The following is an 18,445-nucleotide window of genomic DNA, read 5'->3' as shown; positions in this document are numbered from 1 at the left end:
TGAAGAGGATGAGAGGCAGACCACCTCCAGAAACACCCGACCCGGAGATTAAACTAAATTGCGTGTTATCCCAATAGTCGAGACATTTCGAATATTAGGACTGACTCTCCAAAAAGATGGAGCAGGCGCAGCTACCCTACCAAAACTCGAGAGCACGATCACCCAAGTAACCCACCTTGTCAAAAGAGTAACAAGCAGAAATCACGGACAGTAGGAAGCGGGTACAATTATATTGATACAAGCACTAATTATCAGCCGAGTTACATATGGCACTCCATATTTAGGGCTCAAAAATGCCGAGTGAGAGAAAATGAACGTTCTAATTAGGCATACGTACGACTTGGCACGGGGACGTTGACAGCCAGGACATGGACCGAGAAATTACATCAACTAGGGGGCATAACACTTGGGAGGAGCTCCTGGAGGCGCACAGAGTCAGCCAAATCGAACGACTAAAGCTCACGGAAACTAGTCGCGCTATGTTACGCCGTCTCGGGTACGCAACAAACTTAGACACCCAAAGCGAGAAGGGCATATACCCTACATGTGCCTGCGGGATCGCATCATGGTGGCCAACGTTCCGCGCATCATGAATCCCGTGCACAACAATGGGCGCATAGAGGCCACGTTAAGGGCACTCAAAAAAGCATATTGCAACTGTGGCGGAACACGGTACGGTGACGCCGCAAAGTACGCAAGTAGAGGTAACCGAGCACACGCGATATTCGTGATTGACAGCAAGGGAAAGAGTTATGCTCGGCAACAATCAGAACGGACGACACCTATACAGCTGGAGAGGTAGCAATTGCCTTCGCCCCTTCAACAATTGTTAAAACTCAAAATCGAATGATCATAGTAACGGACTTGCAAGTGGTCTGTAGAAATTACCAGAAGGACCGTATTTCCGCAGCGGCGCTCACAATATTCCTGCAAAGGCACGACCAAAAATAAGACGAACAACAGGACACCTTTGTTGTGTGGACACCGGGGCACGAGTTTCTGGAGGGTAACATGGTAGCTGCGCCCGCCGCCCGACTACATTCCCACGAGGATTACATCCACTACCGTCCCCACCGCCACAGAAGCTGAAGCTGCTCCGCCGTCGCTGTTCCCACCTATCCCACGACGCAGCACGGACATCTTGGAACTGTGCAGATTATCCCGAAAAAAATACCTACCTCCGCATCTGGAACTAACCAAAGACGAAGCAGTTCGAGTAAGAAGACTTCAAACGAACTCTTGCTCTCGCGCCACGAAACTGCATATGATTTACCCGTCTCTGCAGTTACAACTTCAAGTTCTGCGGGACCTCTAGCGCTCTCTACTACATGGTATAAGGGGCCAGGGTGTCAAGAAACTCCCATACGTCGCCGTCGACGGAATATTGGGAGGACCTGCTGTGCAGCGAGGTCCTGGAAAGCCTGCGCGGCCTGGTGATCCGGACCAGACAAGCAGCTGGAGGCCATATGGCATCTCGGACTGGGGACGCCACCCACACTGGACAATCCGCGTTAGAGCACCGAAGAGCATCCGTCGCTCCTTTGTGTGTGTGTGTGTGTGTGTTGTGTGTGTGTGTGTGTGTGTGTTGTGTGTGTGTGTGTTGTGTGTGTGTGTGTGTGTGTGTGTGTGTGTGTGTGTGCGCGCGCGCGCGCAATAAAGGGTAATCTCTCTCTCTCTCTCTCTCTCTCTCTCTCTCTCTCTCTCTCTCTCATGGCGAGGTCTGCCATGATTCTTTTTGTCGGGATAAGTGCGATGCGTCGCTGTTGGTGAGTGTGGTGCGGATGGCATCGCGATATTCACGGCAGCTTGGACATCCCTTTCCTCCCAAAGGCGTCACCACGAGAACGCAGCTAACGACATTTTGTAACGCGAATGAAGTTCGCAATGCAATCGCGGAGCGTTTAATTTCAACAGGGCCTCTTCAAAACGACGTGAAGCTTCGTGGTATTTATTAATGGGCCCAGCTGCAAGAGTTTCGGTTACAATATTCGTAATTCCGTTTTAGGCTCAGTGAAAATACAGTTTATTTCACCGAAAAAATGAATAATTAGAGGTTTAAATATGGCTGACTCAAGCTTTTCGTAGCATTTTACACGGTGCACCGCCACCGTGAAAGTGAATGAAATTCGAGAAGTCCATCAACTTGTGTCTGCGGGCTTCACCTTTCGTACCTTGTTCCGCAGCTCCTCTGCTCTTATAACCAGTTATTTACCAGTTATGTTATATATAAGCAGTTATGACTAGTATTATCACCAGGTATGTTATTTACTCAGTTTGTCTAATAAAGTCAAAGCTGAAGGTGAAACAGTAAGCCGATTCTGCACTCTCCACTCATCGACACGCAATTTAAAGTCATCTGGCCAGAGTTGCTCTTCACATCTCGCCGTTAGTGTCCTAGACGACAGCCGTGGCCGAGGAGTGATGGGGAAGTACAAACGCCTTATAAGTAAGGAGTAAGCCTCCACACGGTGTTTCTATATAGGCCTCTTAAACGACCGATTCTTCATTTCTAACGGCCCGCCGCGGCTTTAACCCGAAACTTAAGTGCAGCCAGCTGGCACTCGTAAACCGCCTCACGCGACACGGGATTAGGGGCGAATGCGGAGACGTGCTGCCAACCTAGAATACGTTAGAGATGACTGCGCGAGTGTTGGCAGCGCGGAGGAGAAACGGATGAAACACGTCCTGTCCTGCGTCCGGACAGCCGTCACTTGCATCTGGACACAGCCAAGACTGAATGAAGTCGAAATCCTAGCGCAGGGCCGTCACCTGGTGGATGAGAGAGAGGGGATGAAGGCTTTCTTCTGGCGATCATATTTTAGCACACTCCAATAGACACGATTGCACGGGGGTCAACACACGATGTGTTGCCAACTTTCTCGTTGGGGCGTAGAACCTCAGGCGTCAGCTTTTCGGCCTCTTTACCGAATAATTCTTTTTCTACTCCCCGAGTTTTCTACTCCCCGCCTCCTCTGTGATACAAAACCGAAACGCAGGCAAAACCACGGAGAAGACAAGGACGTTGTCATGCCTATCGAACACCTTCCGGGTAGGAGAAATGCCTCTGCACCGAATCTTGTCCACACTGTGATCTCGTGAGTTTCGGGATCTCCATCTAAACCCAGTGACGTGTCTTTTATTTCAACCAATCAGAGTACTGGTAGACATCCGTTCATCATCATTGTCACATTTTTGCAGGTGGAATCGGTATTGCCTAGGCTGCGTCGTTCTTCCGCCTATCTCTTGTTCTGTGCGCGAGCCTCGTTGTATCACCCCTCGTCCGTCCCCTCCGCACTTCCGTTCTTCGGCGTGCTTTTGTGTGTTTCGCGGTGCGTGTAGCAGCGTATGTGCGTTGCTGCAGGTGTTGTTGAAATATAGATAAGGCGAGAGGGGAGGAAATACGGACGGCCGAAGGTAGTGCAACAAGCACGAAGTGCTTGTTGCCGGAGCGTTTGTGGCTCAGTGTGCCTGGTCTCGCGTCCGAACTTTGTGATGGAACAATCGTCTCGGATCGATATACAGGCAACCTAGAGTGGTGTGGCGATGCTTCTGAATCAGCATGTGTATTAGCGGTTTTCTCGGTTTTCGCGAAAACCGCCAAAATTCGTGGTTTTCGCCGAGCGCCTGGCGACAGCCGCATCCTCCACGCCTGGCTAGTGGATGCTATCGTGCCATACTGTTCGGCGTGTGTTTGAGCGCGCGGAAAGCACCCATGCCGCTGGTATTGAGAAGGCAGCGAAGATATCTGCGGCGAGCGGTAAAGCCGTTTTCAGTGGTTGTGGACAACGGTATAAACTATGAAGAGCATTGCGTGGCGGGAAAGCCGAAATCCCTAAATGGAGGCGAAACAGTGAAGGCTGGGAATTCAGGTATGAACGGAACAATTTCTTTATTGGTTATTTTTTAATCGGTTAATCGATCTATTTCATAATCTACCGCTATCGTGTTACGCCTCCTGGCGTCGTTACATGGCGTCGTTACTAAAGGAACTTAACTTGCGCCTTAAATACGCAGGGGAGCCTCAGTACGCACTAGTGTTTCATATTCGCACCCATTCTACGAAACAACCACGTAATGCTCATGTCAAAGTGATGCGCTGCATTTTCGGTGACGCCAATGGCTGCGTCGCAAACCGTTTATAAAAGTGGGTCTTGAGCCGCTCATCTTTTCTGATGAGACGGGGACTTTGATACGTATCGGTACTCTTTCGCCTTTTAAATGAAAGAAGTAATTTTTAAAGCGAAACTTTCTTTGGCTTTTCAGCCGCTTTGAAGAGGGCTGACGCTGCTTCCGGCATCGTGCGGCGCCGGGATTTATCTTACATCCGAGAACGCTATAGCTGTCCTCCGCCTATTGCGCCCACCGGGCGCTGTAAGCCTTTCACTGCCCCACGAAATAACGCTTGCTTCCTCAACGCCCGAAGTGTCAACTGAGGCAGCGACTTGATTTATTGATTGTTGGGTTAAATGCGCTGACGCAACGCAGGCACTGAGGCGCGCCGTAGTGGATGGCTCCGGATTAATTTTGACCACCTGGGGATCTTTAACGTCCGCCGATATCGCGTACACACTGGCGTTTTTGCTTTTCGCCTCCATCAGAAAAGCGGCCGCCCCAGCCGGGAATCGAGCCCGCGCCCTCGTGCTCAGTAGCTTAACGCCTTAGCCACTGAGCCACGGCGGCGGGTTGAGGCAGTGGCTTGCGCGGAGGGGAGTTCCTGGGGACGCTCAGTTACTACGGACGTCACGTTATCTGCGCTTGGAGGTGGTGGCGTCTTCACTAGGGAGATCGAAACGTGGGACGTTTTCCTTACGTGACGTATTTCTCGACGCCCTCGCCACAGCTCACCGTTCTGAATAACCAGCAACTGCGACAAGCGCAGTGACATTAAAAAAAAAAATCTGCGCTAATACACCCTGCGAAGGGGGTTGGAAAGCGAAGCTGTAAACGACGCCCACAACGATTACCCATGAGACGTCACTTGAATTCACACACGTGGCTTTACAAAGAGCGCCGCTAGAGGTCGCATAACGCTATCACGTGGCATTCAGCGAGAACGCAGGGGGTAAACTCGGAGCTGGGCTCGGTGAGTGCACCGTCTGTCTCCCCCGTCTCCGCGTGCGCTCGTAGCTCAACTGGTAAGACAATGGGCTTTCGCTCCGTTTCTCTATTCGTTCCCGGTTCGATTTCTGGCGGTGCCAGTAGTTTCTTTTACTTTTTCGCGGGTGTTATTTCTCTTGACGCCAATGGTCGCGACAGAACCTTTGAACAGTGAAGGTAGAAAGCTTCGCCTTAAAACACGCCAGTTCATTTCAACCCAGGTATACTACGATGGCAGGTTTGCGCTACGTCGATTCCCACGTGTTCTTTGGATCCGTCAATTTTTTTACTCTAATTTCTATGACACTTAATCGGCTAATCTGACGATTGTCAAGCGCATTTATATTGGAGGAGGGTACAAATCTCCTGCCTCACCGCGTATCACCTCGTGGGGATAGCGGATAGCCGCTGGAAAGTCGAGGCGACGTCGCTAGAGGTCCTAGTAGCACCAATGATCCCGGGCGTCGCGGGAATTTCAAACCTTACAGGGAGGAAACCTCCCGCACATGCTTTGTGAATAGCACTACACGCACTCGCTGCTTGGTATGTATGCTATCATTTGAGGTTACTGACGCAACGGACGTATCTTAAGCTACGGTTAAGCTAAGCTTATGTTACGGGCGCCATTTATTACACACGTAATAAATGGGGCTTTACGTTATTCGGTTGGTTGAAAGTCTCATCACGCCATCAAAAAAAAAAAAAAACATAAAGATGTTCTGACACTTCCAATAACAGCTTTAAGTTGGCCGTAACGCTTTTGAATATTGCAGTCAGAACTTTGGCAGGTTTCATAGCTCGTAATGTTTGTCAAATGGGAAATGTGCGATAGGACAGTACATCGGACAGGACTGCACGTAGACATTAACAGTCCTCAAAAGTGCCCGCCCTGTTACCTACGCATATTCTTTTTGCTTACCGCCTAAGGAGACGTAATTAGCGCACCTACGAGTTGGCTCTAATTAGCCCGTTTCGTTCTTGCGCATACCTCCATACCGACGGATTTGCATAGCGCAGCCCCGCAACCACCTGGGATTTGTGGGACGCGCCACTAATCTTCATTTTTGCGCGGTATGCCCGGATATGATTCTGGCGCCCCGTAACATCATCAACTCATCCCGGTACGCAACTTAGCGTATGGTAATTAACGTTTCGCTCTTAGCAACCCAGGAGGAGCCACGCATCTTTCATATTTCCCGCCAAGCGAATGCCGAATATACCGTCAAATTTTACGGAGCATAAGTTTAGATGGCTCTTCGCTACTATTTTCGCATGCGCACAGACGGTTTTTGTACGTTTACTTATTTGCTGACATTTATTATTTATTTCACCCGGCCGTAAGCTGTGCAACGCGACCAAAAAAACCTTCATTTGGAGGAAGAAAAAGAAGAAAAAAAAACGCATCCCGTGATGGAAATCGAACCTGTGTCTCTCGCGTTATGAAACCTGCATCTATCCGATTGGGCTATCATCGCATTTTTTTTGCTTTAATGCACGGAAGTTTTAGAAAAAAAAAAATCAGACAAGACAATTAACACACACTATAAACACTAGCAGGCAGCAAAGGTTAGATGTCAGTCTAACCTTTGACGTCAGTATCTGTTAGAAGAGGTCGGCACCATTTCAAAACTCAGGCAAGCAAACGAACGCATCCAAAAGATTCAGCCACTTCGGTGGATCACTCTGCGCTGCATAAACGCTCCGTACCAACGCCGCCTGTTCCCGAAAAATGCACTTGGTCGGCCTAAGAAATTCAGCATGCCGATCAGTCATGCGGCACTTCCACAAGCTAAACAATCCTAGGAGAACAATAACGTCAAATGGCACCCGATTAACATCCTCAAATGACAAGAAGCGAATGGTGTAGGGGGTGATGTCAATGTCCTTCTTTAGTGTCCGTTGCAAAACGTCCCAGAAAAACACCGCGTCACGGCAGAGCACAAAACAATGGTCAATAGTCTTTGGTTGGTTGCACAAGCGACAATTGTCTGACCAAGGGATCGACATTCCTCTTTCGCGCAGCCATGTTTTAACTGGAAGCGTTTGCGAATGGAGCTTAAAGAAAAACGTTTTGGTATTTGGCGGCACGCACATACGCTTGGCACGGTCTAAAACATTATTCGTATGGTCCCGCAAGTATGGCGGGCGATAAAGAGGCACGGGGAATAGATTATGAATTAAAGTGTTCGTCATAGCCTTCCTTGAAAGACTAAACAGGTACTCCAGAAAAAAACCGCGCAGTAAGGAAATGAAAAGTATCCGCCATGGGGTTTTCTGAGCTATCATCGCATTCCCGGCGCACTGCATTATTTCATTTGGGCTATTCGTAGCGTTGGCTTTGAACACCAGGGTCTCCGACGAAGGGAGAGGGGCCGAGAGTTCTGCTGTTTCTCCAGCCTTGCACCACTAATGCGAGCTGCGTCAATTTTTTAACACTTCGCTGCGAACGTCTCCTCGTGCTACATCTTTGAGAATCAGAGCTGAACGTTATCGCGGCGAGTATTCCTCAACCCCGACACTTTCGCAGAGAGCTTATTACAGTCGTTTAATGCTGGTGTGTAACGATCTCAGTACGTAGAGGAATTCAGGCTTCGCACCATCATTGTCTAATTATTCCCTTCATTATCGCATTCTTTTCTTTCCCGTTACTTCGGTATTTCGTCGCATTAGCTCTGTTCATAAGTCGCGCTAAGCTAGACTCATATTTCGCGACGTTCTTCGCGCGTCGCTGCAGATGTCCTTTCGCGGCTTCGTCTCAAAAATAATCCGCTTTGCTCAGTCAGCCGGAAACACGGGATCACGAAATGGGGCGGACTTGTCGGAAAGAAAAGAAGTCCGGATCAGTAATAATCCAGTACTCGTATGCCAACTTCCTAAAACAGCCTCATTCGCCGCTTTTAGTTTATCGCGTCGTATTAAAACGTTCGACGGTTGCTAATATTAGGAAGCATCGCCTTTTCTTATAACGCACCGCAGGGCAGGACATAAAGAAAAAAAAGAGAAAACTTTTTTTTTTCAATTAAAAGTGGTATGCCTTGGGCCGAGGGGGGACTCCTTAGAAATTGTCTTACTAAGATTACAAAAAAAAAATACACACATAGAGATGCAATTTTGGAGTTCTCTGCACTGTAATAAGAAGATAGGCATCCCCATAGAAGCCCCGTGATCATTAACGCCTCGAGGCTGTGTTCAGGGCTGTACATATTATGTTACTTTATTTTTCTTGTTTCAGTATTCTCGCATACTGTGGAGCCGCATACTGGTTTGATTTTTTTTTTTCCCGCAAGTATTTCGCTCCTTGCTAAGCGCTACTACTGCAGCCGCAGCCACAAACGGTTCAAAATACCTTCTTTTTTATCTTTCAGGGTGTCCCCATCGTGGCGTTGCGTTCTCAGTGAAAAGAAATTGTAGCGATGACATTCTCCGCGAGTGTTCCGTTACTTTAATTCCTATTCAAATATTTGCAGGGCCGTTGGATGTTACTGCGCTGTTATTCTTTATTTTTCATTTAGAGGGTGGGTCACTGGGATGGAAACAATGTACATTCCTCTTAGTACGCTGGCTCAGCGCTTCCATGTACACTGGCGTCTTTATCGCCAATTGCGGCTTCTATTTATGAGCCAACCTCCTATCGCTCGATTTCTCTTTGCTTCGCCGACTATGTTGAAAGAACCCGCCTTCGAATTGACAATTGCAGTAAGGATATTTTTATGGGCGGACTTCGTCTTGGTGCGTTTCTTCCGTATTTTTTCTAAGAAATGCCCCCTCTCCCATTCCCATTACTGTTTCCAGCGTAGGCTTCGCGTTCTTAATTTGTCCGTATGTTTGACCGACTGCTATCCTTTTCTGTTTACAGTGCCAACCAAGGGCGAGGGAGGAGCACCGACTACAGTGCTCAACGCGCCAGTGGGGAGTGCGCTCATTTTGCACTGCAACGCCTCTGGACACCCGCCTGCAACAGTGACCTGGTGGAAGGACGGCAAAAAAGTGAGTTTACAATGCGTGCGCGACACCCCCAAAGCTCCACCTCAGACAACGCATTGAAGTCACTTATTTTTGTCGTGGTACCCGCCGCGGTGCCTGAGTGGGTAAGCCGCTGTGCTGCTGCGACAACAAAGGCGCCGGGTTTGGTTCCCGGCCGCAGCAGCCGCGTTTGAGGCTGAAACAAAACGCCTGTGTCGAGATTTCGGCACAGGTTAAATGGAGGCTGAAACAAAAACCGGAGGCTGAAATGGAGGCTGAAACAAAACGCCTGTGTGTCGAGATTTCGGCACAGGTTAAATATCCCCACGCGGTCTACAACAATCCTGAGCCCTCCGCTACGGCCAGTTTTTCAGCCCAGTTGTAGAATTCGGTCCGCAAAACACCTAAACTTAGGTTGTGTTCTGGCGGGGTGCAACTGGGCTGAATTCCCGCAGCGCCCTTGTGGTGGGCTTCGCCGCTGTTTTCGTGTGGCTGCAGAGAAGCACCCTTTACAGGTAGAAGTGATTTTTTTTTTTTCCGGAGCACTACGAGGAGAAAAAAAGGCGGACTTTTTAAAGCCTAAACTAAAGTTCCATGGGCATTTTGTCTACAGTGCTTTCGCGCGTATAACCCGCTTCTGCATATAATCCACACCGGCACTTTCAGCCCACCGGAAAAGGAAAAATAAAATCCTCGCGTATTGCCCGCACATTTGGTACAGGAAAGGCTGCACCAAAGCTACTGCTCAAGCAACACATCACATACTATGTAAATAGAAAAAGCGTATATTTAGCAAGTAGAATACACTGACTGCAAGGCCGAAGTCACAATTCGCAAGTAGAATTGAGTAATTAGAGTGCGCTCGTCCTTGTTTTTTCTTCCTTGTCCTTGTATGTTTTGCGCAATCGCTGTCATGGAAGGCTTAGTGTTACTGCGTAGGAGCCTCACGGCTCAACGCGCATTGCCGTAAAGCTGCAATAAAGGAAACCCCGCGTATTATCCGCAACCTTACTTTGCCACTGATATTTTTGCATTTCTGGTGTGGGTTATTCGCGCGAACATACGGCACTCATATTTATATCGTGTATTTTGTTGTTTATTCCTTTCGCGTGTACAATCATTCCTACCTTTCCTTACTCGCCCTTCGTGAACATTTCACGCCCTCGATCTACGCGATTCATTTATCAGTGACGTTGTACTCGCGGCCCATCTTCGAGCTATCATTCTCTTTAATTTTTCCGCGTACGAGCGTGTCTAGAGAACACGCGTCATACAAAGTTAAGTGGGAAAGGGGTCAGTGCCGATTCTTCATCGCGCGAATTCCCTTGCTTTCGCGTTCGTCGCGTAATCGGCGTTAAAGTTGTGAAGGGGGCTAGGAGAGAGGGGACGTGCAGTGAACTCCGACACCTCTGTAATGGTGTGTTACCAAACAGGGATGATCCATCACTTTCGTCCTTCTCGAGCGTAGGAGGCGAGGCATGTGCACAGCACCCTACGTGCCTGCCTTTCACTTTGAGCCTTCGTTCTTCGTTACTGGAGAAAGACCCTGCAATAATCCTGTCCTGCAGCTTCCCGCTTTTGGCGCGTCGCTTCGGAGTAGCATTTAAATTCGGGCGTTAAGGGCAAATAAAAAAATGGTGGCTAGAGAAAAATAACCGAAAGAAGGAGAGGAAACACGTGTTAAAAGTGGACGAGTAATTTTAGCAGTACTCATTAGGTCTGTTTCATATTGGTAGAAACATTTGTAAAGCGCACCCACCTGAATAAGATACACCTTGTTGTTGGCTTCATTACGCGGCACAATGAAAACGACAGCAGAAACCGAATTATTACAGTTCACCTTCTTCTATACAATTGATCACCTCATAATTAGCAATGTACGATGGAGTGCCAACTTTGTTTGCTATGTTCGTCGCTACTTAAAGGAGCCATGAAGACAAAATACATGTTGGGTTTATTATAAAGACTGCTTAGTCCCGATAACAATGGTACCAATATCATCGCAATCTGCGAACAAATAACGGAGATACGAAAGAAAACGTGTGAAGCAGTCGCGACCCCTAGCCAATTTCCCGCAACTTTTCTATGACGTCACGGAACCTTGTTTGTGCGATTGGCGGCCGCCTAACTGACCTGTCGCGACAACACATGACGGAACGTCTGTAATGGAGCCTCTAGTTCCATTTGACCGCATCACTTGAATGCTAACGTGCAGTTAACGCACTGAAAATTATGTTTTATTGTTGGCCCGTATGACGTCATTCTTGCTCATAACAGGTCACTGTGGTGCAATATTTGAGAGTTTTTAAATATTTCTTGCTTTTTTTTCGTTAGAAAACATCTTTTGTGGCTGTAATGGAGCTGAGTGAGATAGTGAATCCTAGTTCTTTCAAATTAAACGAAGTTGTATTTTCTCTTCATGGCTCCTTTAAAGGGACCCTGCAACACTTCTTTCAACTTTTTTTGAAGTCCTAAATGCTTGCAGAACGTAGTCACCCAACACACCCTGTACTTAGATTAGGGGGTCGCAAAGTACCTCAGCCAATAATTACTTCTCTATGGCCATCGGATAACCTCGAAACTCGCTCAAAGGATTTTTTTCTCTTTCCCGGTCTTGGCGTTCTTCGACGACGCGAATTTCGTCACTGAGGCCATGTAGCGGCTCTTGGCCGGTTTTCCTTCTGCTGCAGCAATGAACGCTTTTAGATAGCAACTTTAAAAATAAAGCCACAAAAACAAAGCAGAAGCGGAAGGCGTATCTGCTGGGATGAGCAAATCATGCAGTGCCGCTCTGTGCTGGCGATAACTATAGCTTCCGCAGTGCTTCCAGACGCGAAGGAAAGAGTTAAAACGTTTATCGAAAGTGTTGCAAGGTTTTTTTAACTTCAAAGCAGTCCGCGGCGTTTTTTTTTCTTTTTTGCCGTTACGTTGTCGGCGTGAAGTTAGCGCAACTCGCTATTGTGTTCAACACTTGGCGGCATAGCGTTGGGCCCGCGCAGGCGCGCCAGGAACTGCGTCATTCCTCGCGTCTCTAGCGCCTTCCCACCAACAAGCTAATTACGCATAGGTAATGCAATTTGCCGACTGCGGGAAAGTTTCCGCTTATACTGTGTCTGTAACAAATCATTGAAGGATCGTAGCGACGTGTAAATTGGGGGCGTTTTTTTTTTGTTTATTCGCGCGTCACCGTTCTTTACTTTGACTGGAGTTCGCTGTGCATAAGGTTTTCTCTCCAGACTTGCCGCGAAGACTCAAATACTTCGAGAAAATACGAAACCAGAAAACGCGCAAAAACAATGATGCCGAACAAAAGTACCGTATCTGCGCGATTATAACGCGCCCCGATTGTAAGGCGCAGTTCAAGTTACTCATCAAAAATTGGAAAAATAATTTGAAGCAGATTCTATACCACGCAAGTGTATAAGACATAACAACACGTACGTAGCAGAAGGCATTTTATTTGACGCACGCAACTGTGGCAGCAACACACATTGTGCTTCATAAACTTGCTTATCGAGCTTCTGCTTGAATTAAAATGAAAGCCGGCGACATTGAAGGCTGATTTGGGTCTTGAACTCGATTGTAACGCATACGCAAATTTTAAGGCTACTTTCGGTGATTAAAGGCGTGCGTTAGAATCTTTCAAATACGGTAGGTCGGTTATAGAGCGCGCTGCGACAGCAGCGACGTTGTTTGCTGCGACGGGTATCACTTTTCCCTAGGATCGACTGGAAATGACGCGCTCGTATCCAGTCGCGGAACTCGTTAGGACGCCGGCTTTCTGCAGGTTGCACGGCGCGAGACGGCGGCTGCGACTAAGGCATGATTAATTATCCACCCGAGGCCTCCTTGTGCCGTGGTGGCCGAGCCGAGGATTTCTTTTTCTCGGTGCGGGCGTGAGATTCGGCGCCCTGCCGAGTAATGAGGGCGATCATGCGTGTGGCGGTTCTTGCCGCCTGCCTCGTAAGAGGCGTCTGTTAGACGAATGGCTCCCGAACACTACGGCTCCGGCCGAGGACAGGAGTGTAGCGGACTGCGTGGTTTCTTCGGGATGTGTACGGCGTGCGTTGGGGAGTATTGCCACTTGTTTCACTCCCTGTGTAGCCTCCGGGAACTGCAACGAATGAAATGTCTAGGCAAAACAACGCAAAAAAGACGAAGAGAGGCACACGACAATACTGCGCTGAGCTATGAACTGTTGTTAGGTGCGGAGCACCTTAGAACCTCACAATGTCCGTCCGCGTCCGTGCGCATAGCATTTACAATCGCAAAAAATCACACAGGCATCGGCAGGATTCGAGCCTGTCTGGTAGACGAGAGAGAGTTAGTGTCAGTCGTCTTACCCACTGGGCTACGACCGTGAGTTAGTACCCGAGAGCCAAACGGCTTACTCCCTAGCCTGTAACGGTGCGGCGTACCTTAGGACCTCCCAATGTCCGTCCGCGTCCATCCGTGCACACACCACCGTCAAGCGAAAATCAAGCGAAATTCCATTTGAGCCGTGAGTTGCAGCTTCATTTAGGGAATAATCAAGGTGCAACTCACGGCTCAAATCAAATGACGGTCGGGGCGCAAATCTGATGTCCCTCGGGGCGCAACTTGGATGTCATTTCGAGATTTCGAGTTCCCGTACTCCGCACCCTCACCATCATCCACGGAGTGGAGGTGCTGCCACTTTTTATTTCCAAATTGACATAATGTATAGAGCCGTCCAACCTAGGGTTTATCAGCCCATGCTCATAAAATTTAGTTCTTTCTCAGTCAAGGTGATAGAGGCCACGCTGACGCATGCCTCACCAATTATTAAAATTTGTTCTGATACTACAATTTCACGTGAAAGCCGTGATTTGCACTTTCTAATGAGGGAACGGTATTGTAATTCTGGCGAAAAGAACTTACAATTCAAGCAAATCACGGCTGTCACGTGAAATTGTAGAATCAGAACGAATTTTAACGCTTGGTGAGGCCATGGCGCATGACCTCTATCATCTTGTCTGAAAAAGAGCTAAATTTTCTACCCAAGCGTAGATAAAGCTTAGGTTGGACGCTCTATGTATATCGTGTCGCTTTAGAAGTAAAACCAGTTGATAGTTCAGCGCTGTCCTTGTCGTGTGTCTCTCTGTCTTCGTGTTTTTTCGCGATGTCTTGCCTAGATTATGTACCAACACGCCAGGTTTTCCGCGTTAATTAATTGAGCGAAACTTCGCTCTACTGGCGAGATATGCGCGACCATTTCCGTCGGTGAGAAATGTTTTAAGAAAAAAATTTAGCTGGTGTGCGTCGCTGTTAATTGGAGTGAGGGTTAGTGGCGTAATAAATAAATTTCAGATGGTGTTATACTCCACCGAGAAAATAACAAAAGAAATAAAATAGAAAGACTGCTCTGGACGCTGAAGCAATTTATGCCATTTTTTTGCATGAATATATTTCTCACACCAAAACGCCCCCCCCCCCCCCCCCCCCCCCCCTTCTTCCTTCCCGCCCTGGCGAAGCCCCTAGTAAGTGTTCTCTACTGAAATATAGTATCGGGATAGCAGTGCTAGTGATATCATTCCCAGGTTCATTATCGCAGCCATAACGCCAGAAATAACGATCGCATCGTGTTCTTTTTACTGGGAAATTATCAGCCTTGCGGCTGCTCCAGAAATTTTCTGCAACGAGTCAGGCTTTGCTCGTCGCCATAAGACTCCGGATCAGGTCACGGAAGCGAAGTTTCATCTCCAAAACGTTTTTTGCGTGCCGGAAATTGCGCGCCTGCTCTCTAATTGGGAGTACGATTAGTTACTGCGGTGCCTTTTGTTTCTTTTTTTTTCTTTGCTTTTAACAGTTTAAAATGTACGAATCTTCACTTTCTAAGACTGCAGTCGGTTGTGAATGGGGTCAAAGTTCATGAATTTTGAAACAGGCACTAGTGTAATTATGGTTGAAGGTGAATCTAACCGAGACACTGGATGTTTCGAAGCTCGAGAGTGGGTGCTCTTCCGGACGTTTGGTGGATGGTGTTCCCACCCCGCTGACACGAAAATGACGCGACCTCCGCTTTCTCTGAAAATGGAGTAGCAAATGAGGAAAGGAGGCGCGTACCGTACTTATAGTGTGATGTTGCTGCGATAAGGATTTTCTTTCCTGCAGCGCTTGATGCACGAATCCATGTGGTTGGAACAGGGGAACCGTTCGCGGCTTGTTGCGGCCTTGCGACATTCTGGATTTCAGCTCGACTGTCGCAGACGCGAACCGTAGTGGCCTCACACGACTGCTACACTTAAAAGAAAACTCCCAGAATGAATTTTTCTTCGGTGAGCAGGTCGCTTACGCACTTCTCGGAGGGAAGGGGGCGAGGGGAGTGCAACTCTTGAGATATACCGTATTTTCGCGCGTATAACCCACCCCTGCATATAATCCGCACCCCCCACTTTCCGCCCGCCGGAAAAGAAAAAAAAAATCCTGGCGTTTTGCCCGCACATTTGATACAGGAAAGGCTGCACCAAAGCTACTGCTCAAGCAACACATCACATACTATGTAGACAGAAAAAGCGTATATTTAGCACTTCGAGTACACTGACTGCAAGGAGAAATTCACTAATAAAATTTTGTTGTTAGAGTGCGCTCGTCCTTGTTTTTTTCTGTCTTGTTCTTGTATGTTTTGCACAATCGCTGCTATGGAAGTCTTAGTCAGTGTCACTGCGTAGGAGCTTCACGGCACAATGCGCATTGCCGTCCAGCTGCACTAAAGGAAAAACCCCGCGTATTATTCGCACCCCTTCTTTGCCACTGAAATTTTCGCATTTTTGGTATGGTTTATACCCGCGAAAATACGATATTTCGGACGCAAGTTTCACCTTTACGCTGGTTCTAATAGATATCGCCAAATACCATGTACTTCACGACGACTTGTTCCTAGATTTAGATGTCTAGTAACGCGTATACTCTTTCTATTGACGTAGAATGAGCGAACTGGGATTACAGAAAAAGCACGAGAAACGGAACCCCGGGAATTTGTAGAATAGAATGAGACGGAAAAAAAGTGTTGTGATAAATGATTTCTACCAGCATTATATTTCGCGGCGTCGGTGTCAGTACCGCCCAATGCTTGCACCGCGCGCATAAAATCGACGTGCTGATGACTGCGTCGGTTCCTCCCCCTTCGTTTTTTTATATTGCAGCTCACGTGAAGTAGGCATCACACGCATTGCTGGTACATGGAATGAAAACTGTGTGGCCCTGGCCGTGGCGGCCCCCATCGTTAAAATTCACTAGTGCTCCCATCAATCCAAGGTTCGGGGCCACGATCACGTTCATTCATCTCTGCAAGCAGATAAGGGGCAAGATGTAATCGATGGCTTGCCCCACTTGATACACGAAACGTGCAGCGGATGCTCAGAGGATCCCTACATCCCGTAGTTTCGGTTCTCCGATTTTATAGCTTTGATTATCAATTTCGCTACTCTGTGCCCTGTTTTTCTTTGTTGTTGCTGTTGCTGTTGGAGGTTGCGGGTTCGATTCCCGGCCGTGGCAGCCGATTTTCTGATGGAGGCGAAAAGCAAAAACGTCCGTGTGTACGAGATTTTGGCGCACGTTAAAGATCCCCGGGTGGTCAAAATTAATCCGGAGCCTTCACTACGGCGCGCCTCATCGCCTGCGTTGCGTCGGTGCGTTAAACCCTTCAATCAATCAATCAATCAATCAATCAATCAATCAATCAATCAATCAATCAATCAATCAATCAATCAATCAATCAATCAATCAATCAATCAATCAATCAATCAATCAATCAATCAATCAATCAATCAATCAATCAATCAATCAATCAATCAATCAATCAATCAATCAATCAATCAATCAATCAATCAATCAATCAATCAATCAATCAATCAATCAATCAATCAATCAATCAATCAATCAATCAATCAATCAATCAATCAATCAATCAATCAATCAATCAATCAATCAATCAATCAATCAATCAATCAATCAATCAATCAATCAATCAATCAATCAATCAATCAATCAATCAATCAATCAATCAATGCTGTTGTTTTTTGTTGTTGTTGCTGCTGCTGCTGCTGCTGTTGTCTTTTTGTTGTTTTTGTTGTTGTTGTTGTTGTTGTGGCTGGAATCCTCCTTGAAATCTCGGGACAGAAGACATTAATAGAAAGCGAAAAAGTGAATGAGACTCCACGCGAGGTTTTTAAATAAATGAAGGGCGTCATCATTATCAGTCACACAATCATCATTTTTGCCGCCCTAATATCGTTGTCACCGGTGAAACTCCTGGGTAGTGGACGGCTCTGCGGCAGTTCCCGAGGGCCGCCTTTCTCTCCTCGACCCCGGCATTTGCTTAGCGGTTATGCGGCAGCGGTTCTTCTGAGCATCATTTTCTCGGCGCGCCCGCCTGTGTGTGTGCTCATATAATAGCGGCTGTGTGGCGAAATCAATTCGCCACTTAGGGGTACAGCGAGTGCAGAACGCTTCCGCACTCTTTCGTGTTTGTATTGCTTCGTGCCGCTAACGGCCGGGCGTTTTGTCTCCGACACACTTTCGCGCAGATGCTTATGGAAAATCGAATGCTCGTTCTATTATCCCCTCGGGGAAAATACAGTCCCTGCAGCGCCGCCTCGTGCGGCAAGCCGGCAGCCTAATCAATTTCCGTGGTTCCTCTGTTCCTCCCCTTGCCTGCGGGCCTATACCAAACCTATTCGATCTTGCCTGTTTCTCCCATTGTGAATTATCTTCGCGCCACACGTTCCTCTGCCATAGCTCGTCTAGTAAATAATGTCACCTGTCACGCTTTTTAGACAGCGTGATTGAAGTTTTATAGGTCTTTTTCGGTGGATGCGAACATGCACACCAGAATCGAACCCGCGACCTCGTGCTTAGCAGCACAACGCATTAGCCACCGAGCCAGCGCGGCGGGTGAAGAGCCACTTTTAACGCAGCGCGTTCTGTTACGGCCCGTTTTTCTAGAACAGCGAAAGAAGAAAGCAGGTTTAAAGCGTTTGCGATGTGGCTTTCTTATTGTCTGCCTGCGCCTCGCCCCTCGCTTCCTCTCTTTTCGCGAAACCGTTATTAAACAGTTTACGCTCATACAAAGGGAGGGATTGAAAATTCGGGTCCAAATGATTGGGCTTTTATTGTGGTTGCAGCGTGAAATATTTCTGTGCGACTGCCGGAACATTCTTAGGATACAGTTTATTAACAGAGCATTTCGCGTTACCGCGGATCTCGTTCGAATGCTCCCTGATCCCATGATATTCCTGCATGTTGGAACTTCTTGTATTCCTGCCACAAAGCGGGCAGAGGTAGCGGGAGGGCGATTTGTGGGATCCAAGCGTCCTCGAAGAGGGCTTTGGTTTCTGTGGGTAAAAGTAAGAACGCCCTGCCTCCT

General features: G+C 47.8%; 1 protein-coding gene across 1 annotated transcript in view; it reads left to right on the top strand.

Moving 5' to 3' along the window:
• Positions 1–18,445, top strand: part of LOC144162859 (muscle, skeletal receptor tyrosine protein kinase-like) — a gene marked incomplete in the record, with an annotated part of 645,867 nt that overhangs the window by 420,172 nt on the left and 207,250 nt on the right. The window contains 1 exon segment of the mRNA XM_077693565.1: positions 8,954–9,084. Within this exon segment, the coding sequence (XP_077549691.1) occupies positions 8,954–9,084 (131 nt within the window).

The sequence above is a fragment of the Haemaphysalis longicornis genome, unplaced genomic scaffold (genome assembly GCF_048455015.1).
Source record: "Haemaphysalis longicornis isolate Haplotype H1 unplaced genomic scaffold, Haemaphysalis longicornis Haplotype H1 scaffold_12, whole genome shotgun sequence".
Classification (NCBI taxonomy): domain Eukaryota; kingdom Metazoa; phylum Arthropoda; class Arachnida; order Ixodida; family Ixodidae; genus Haemaphysalis; species Haemaphysalis longicornis.
Note: the sequence above shows the minus strand (reverse complement) of the source record. Positions and strands in the feature narration are given on the sequence as shown.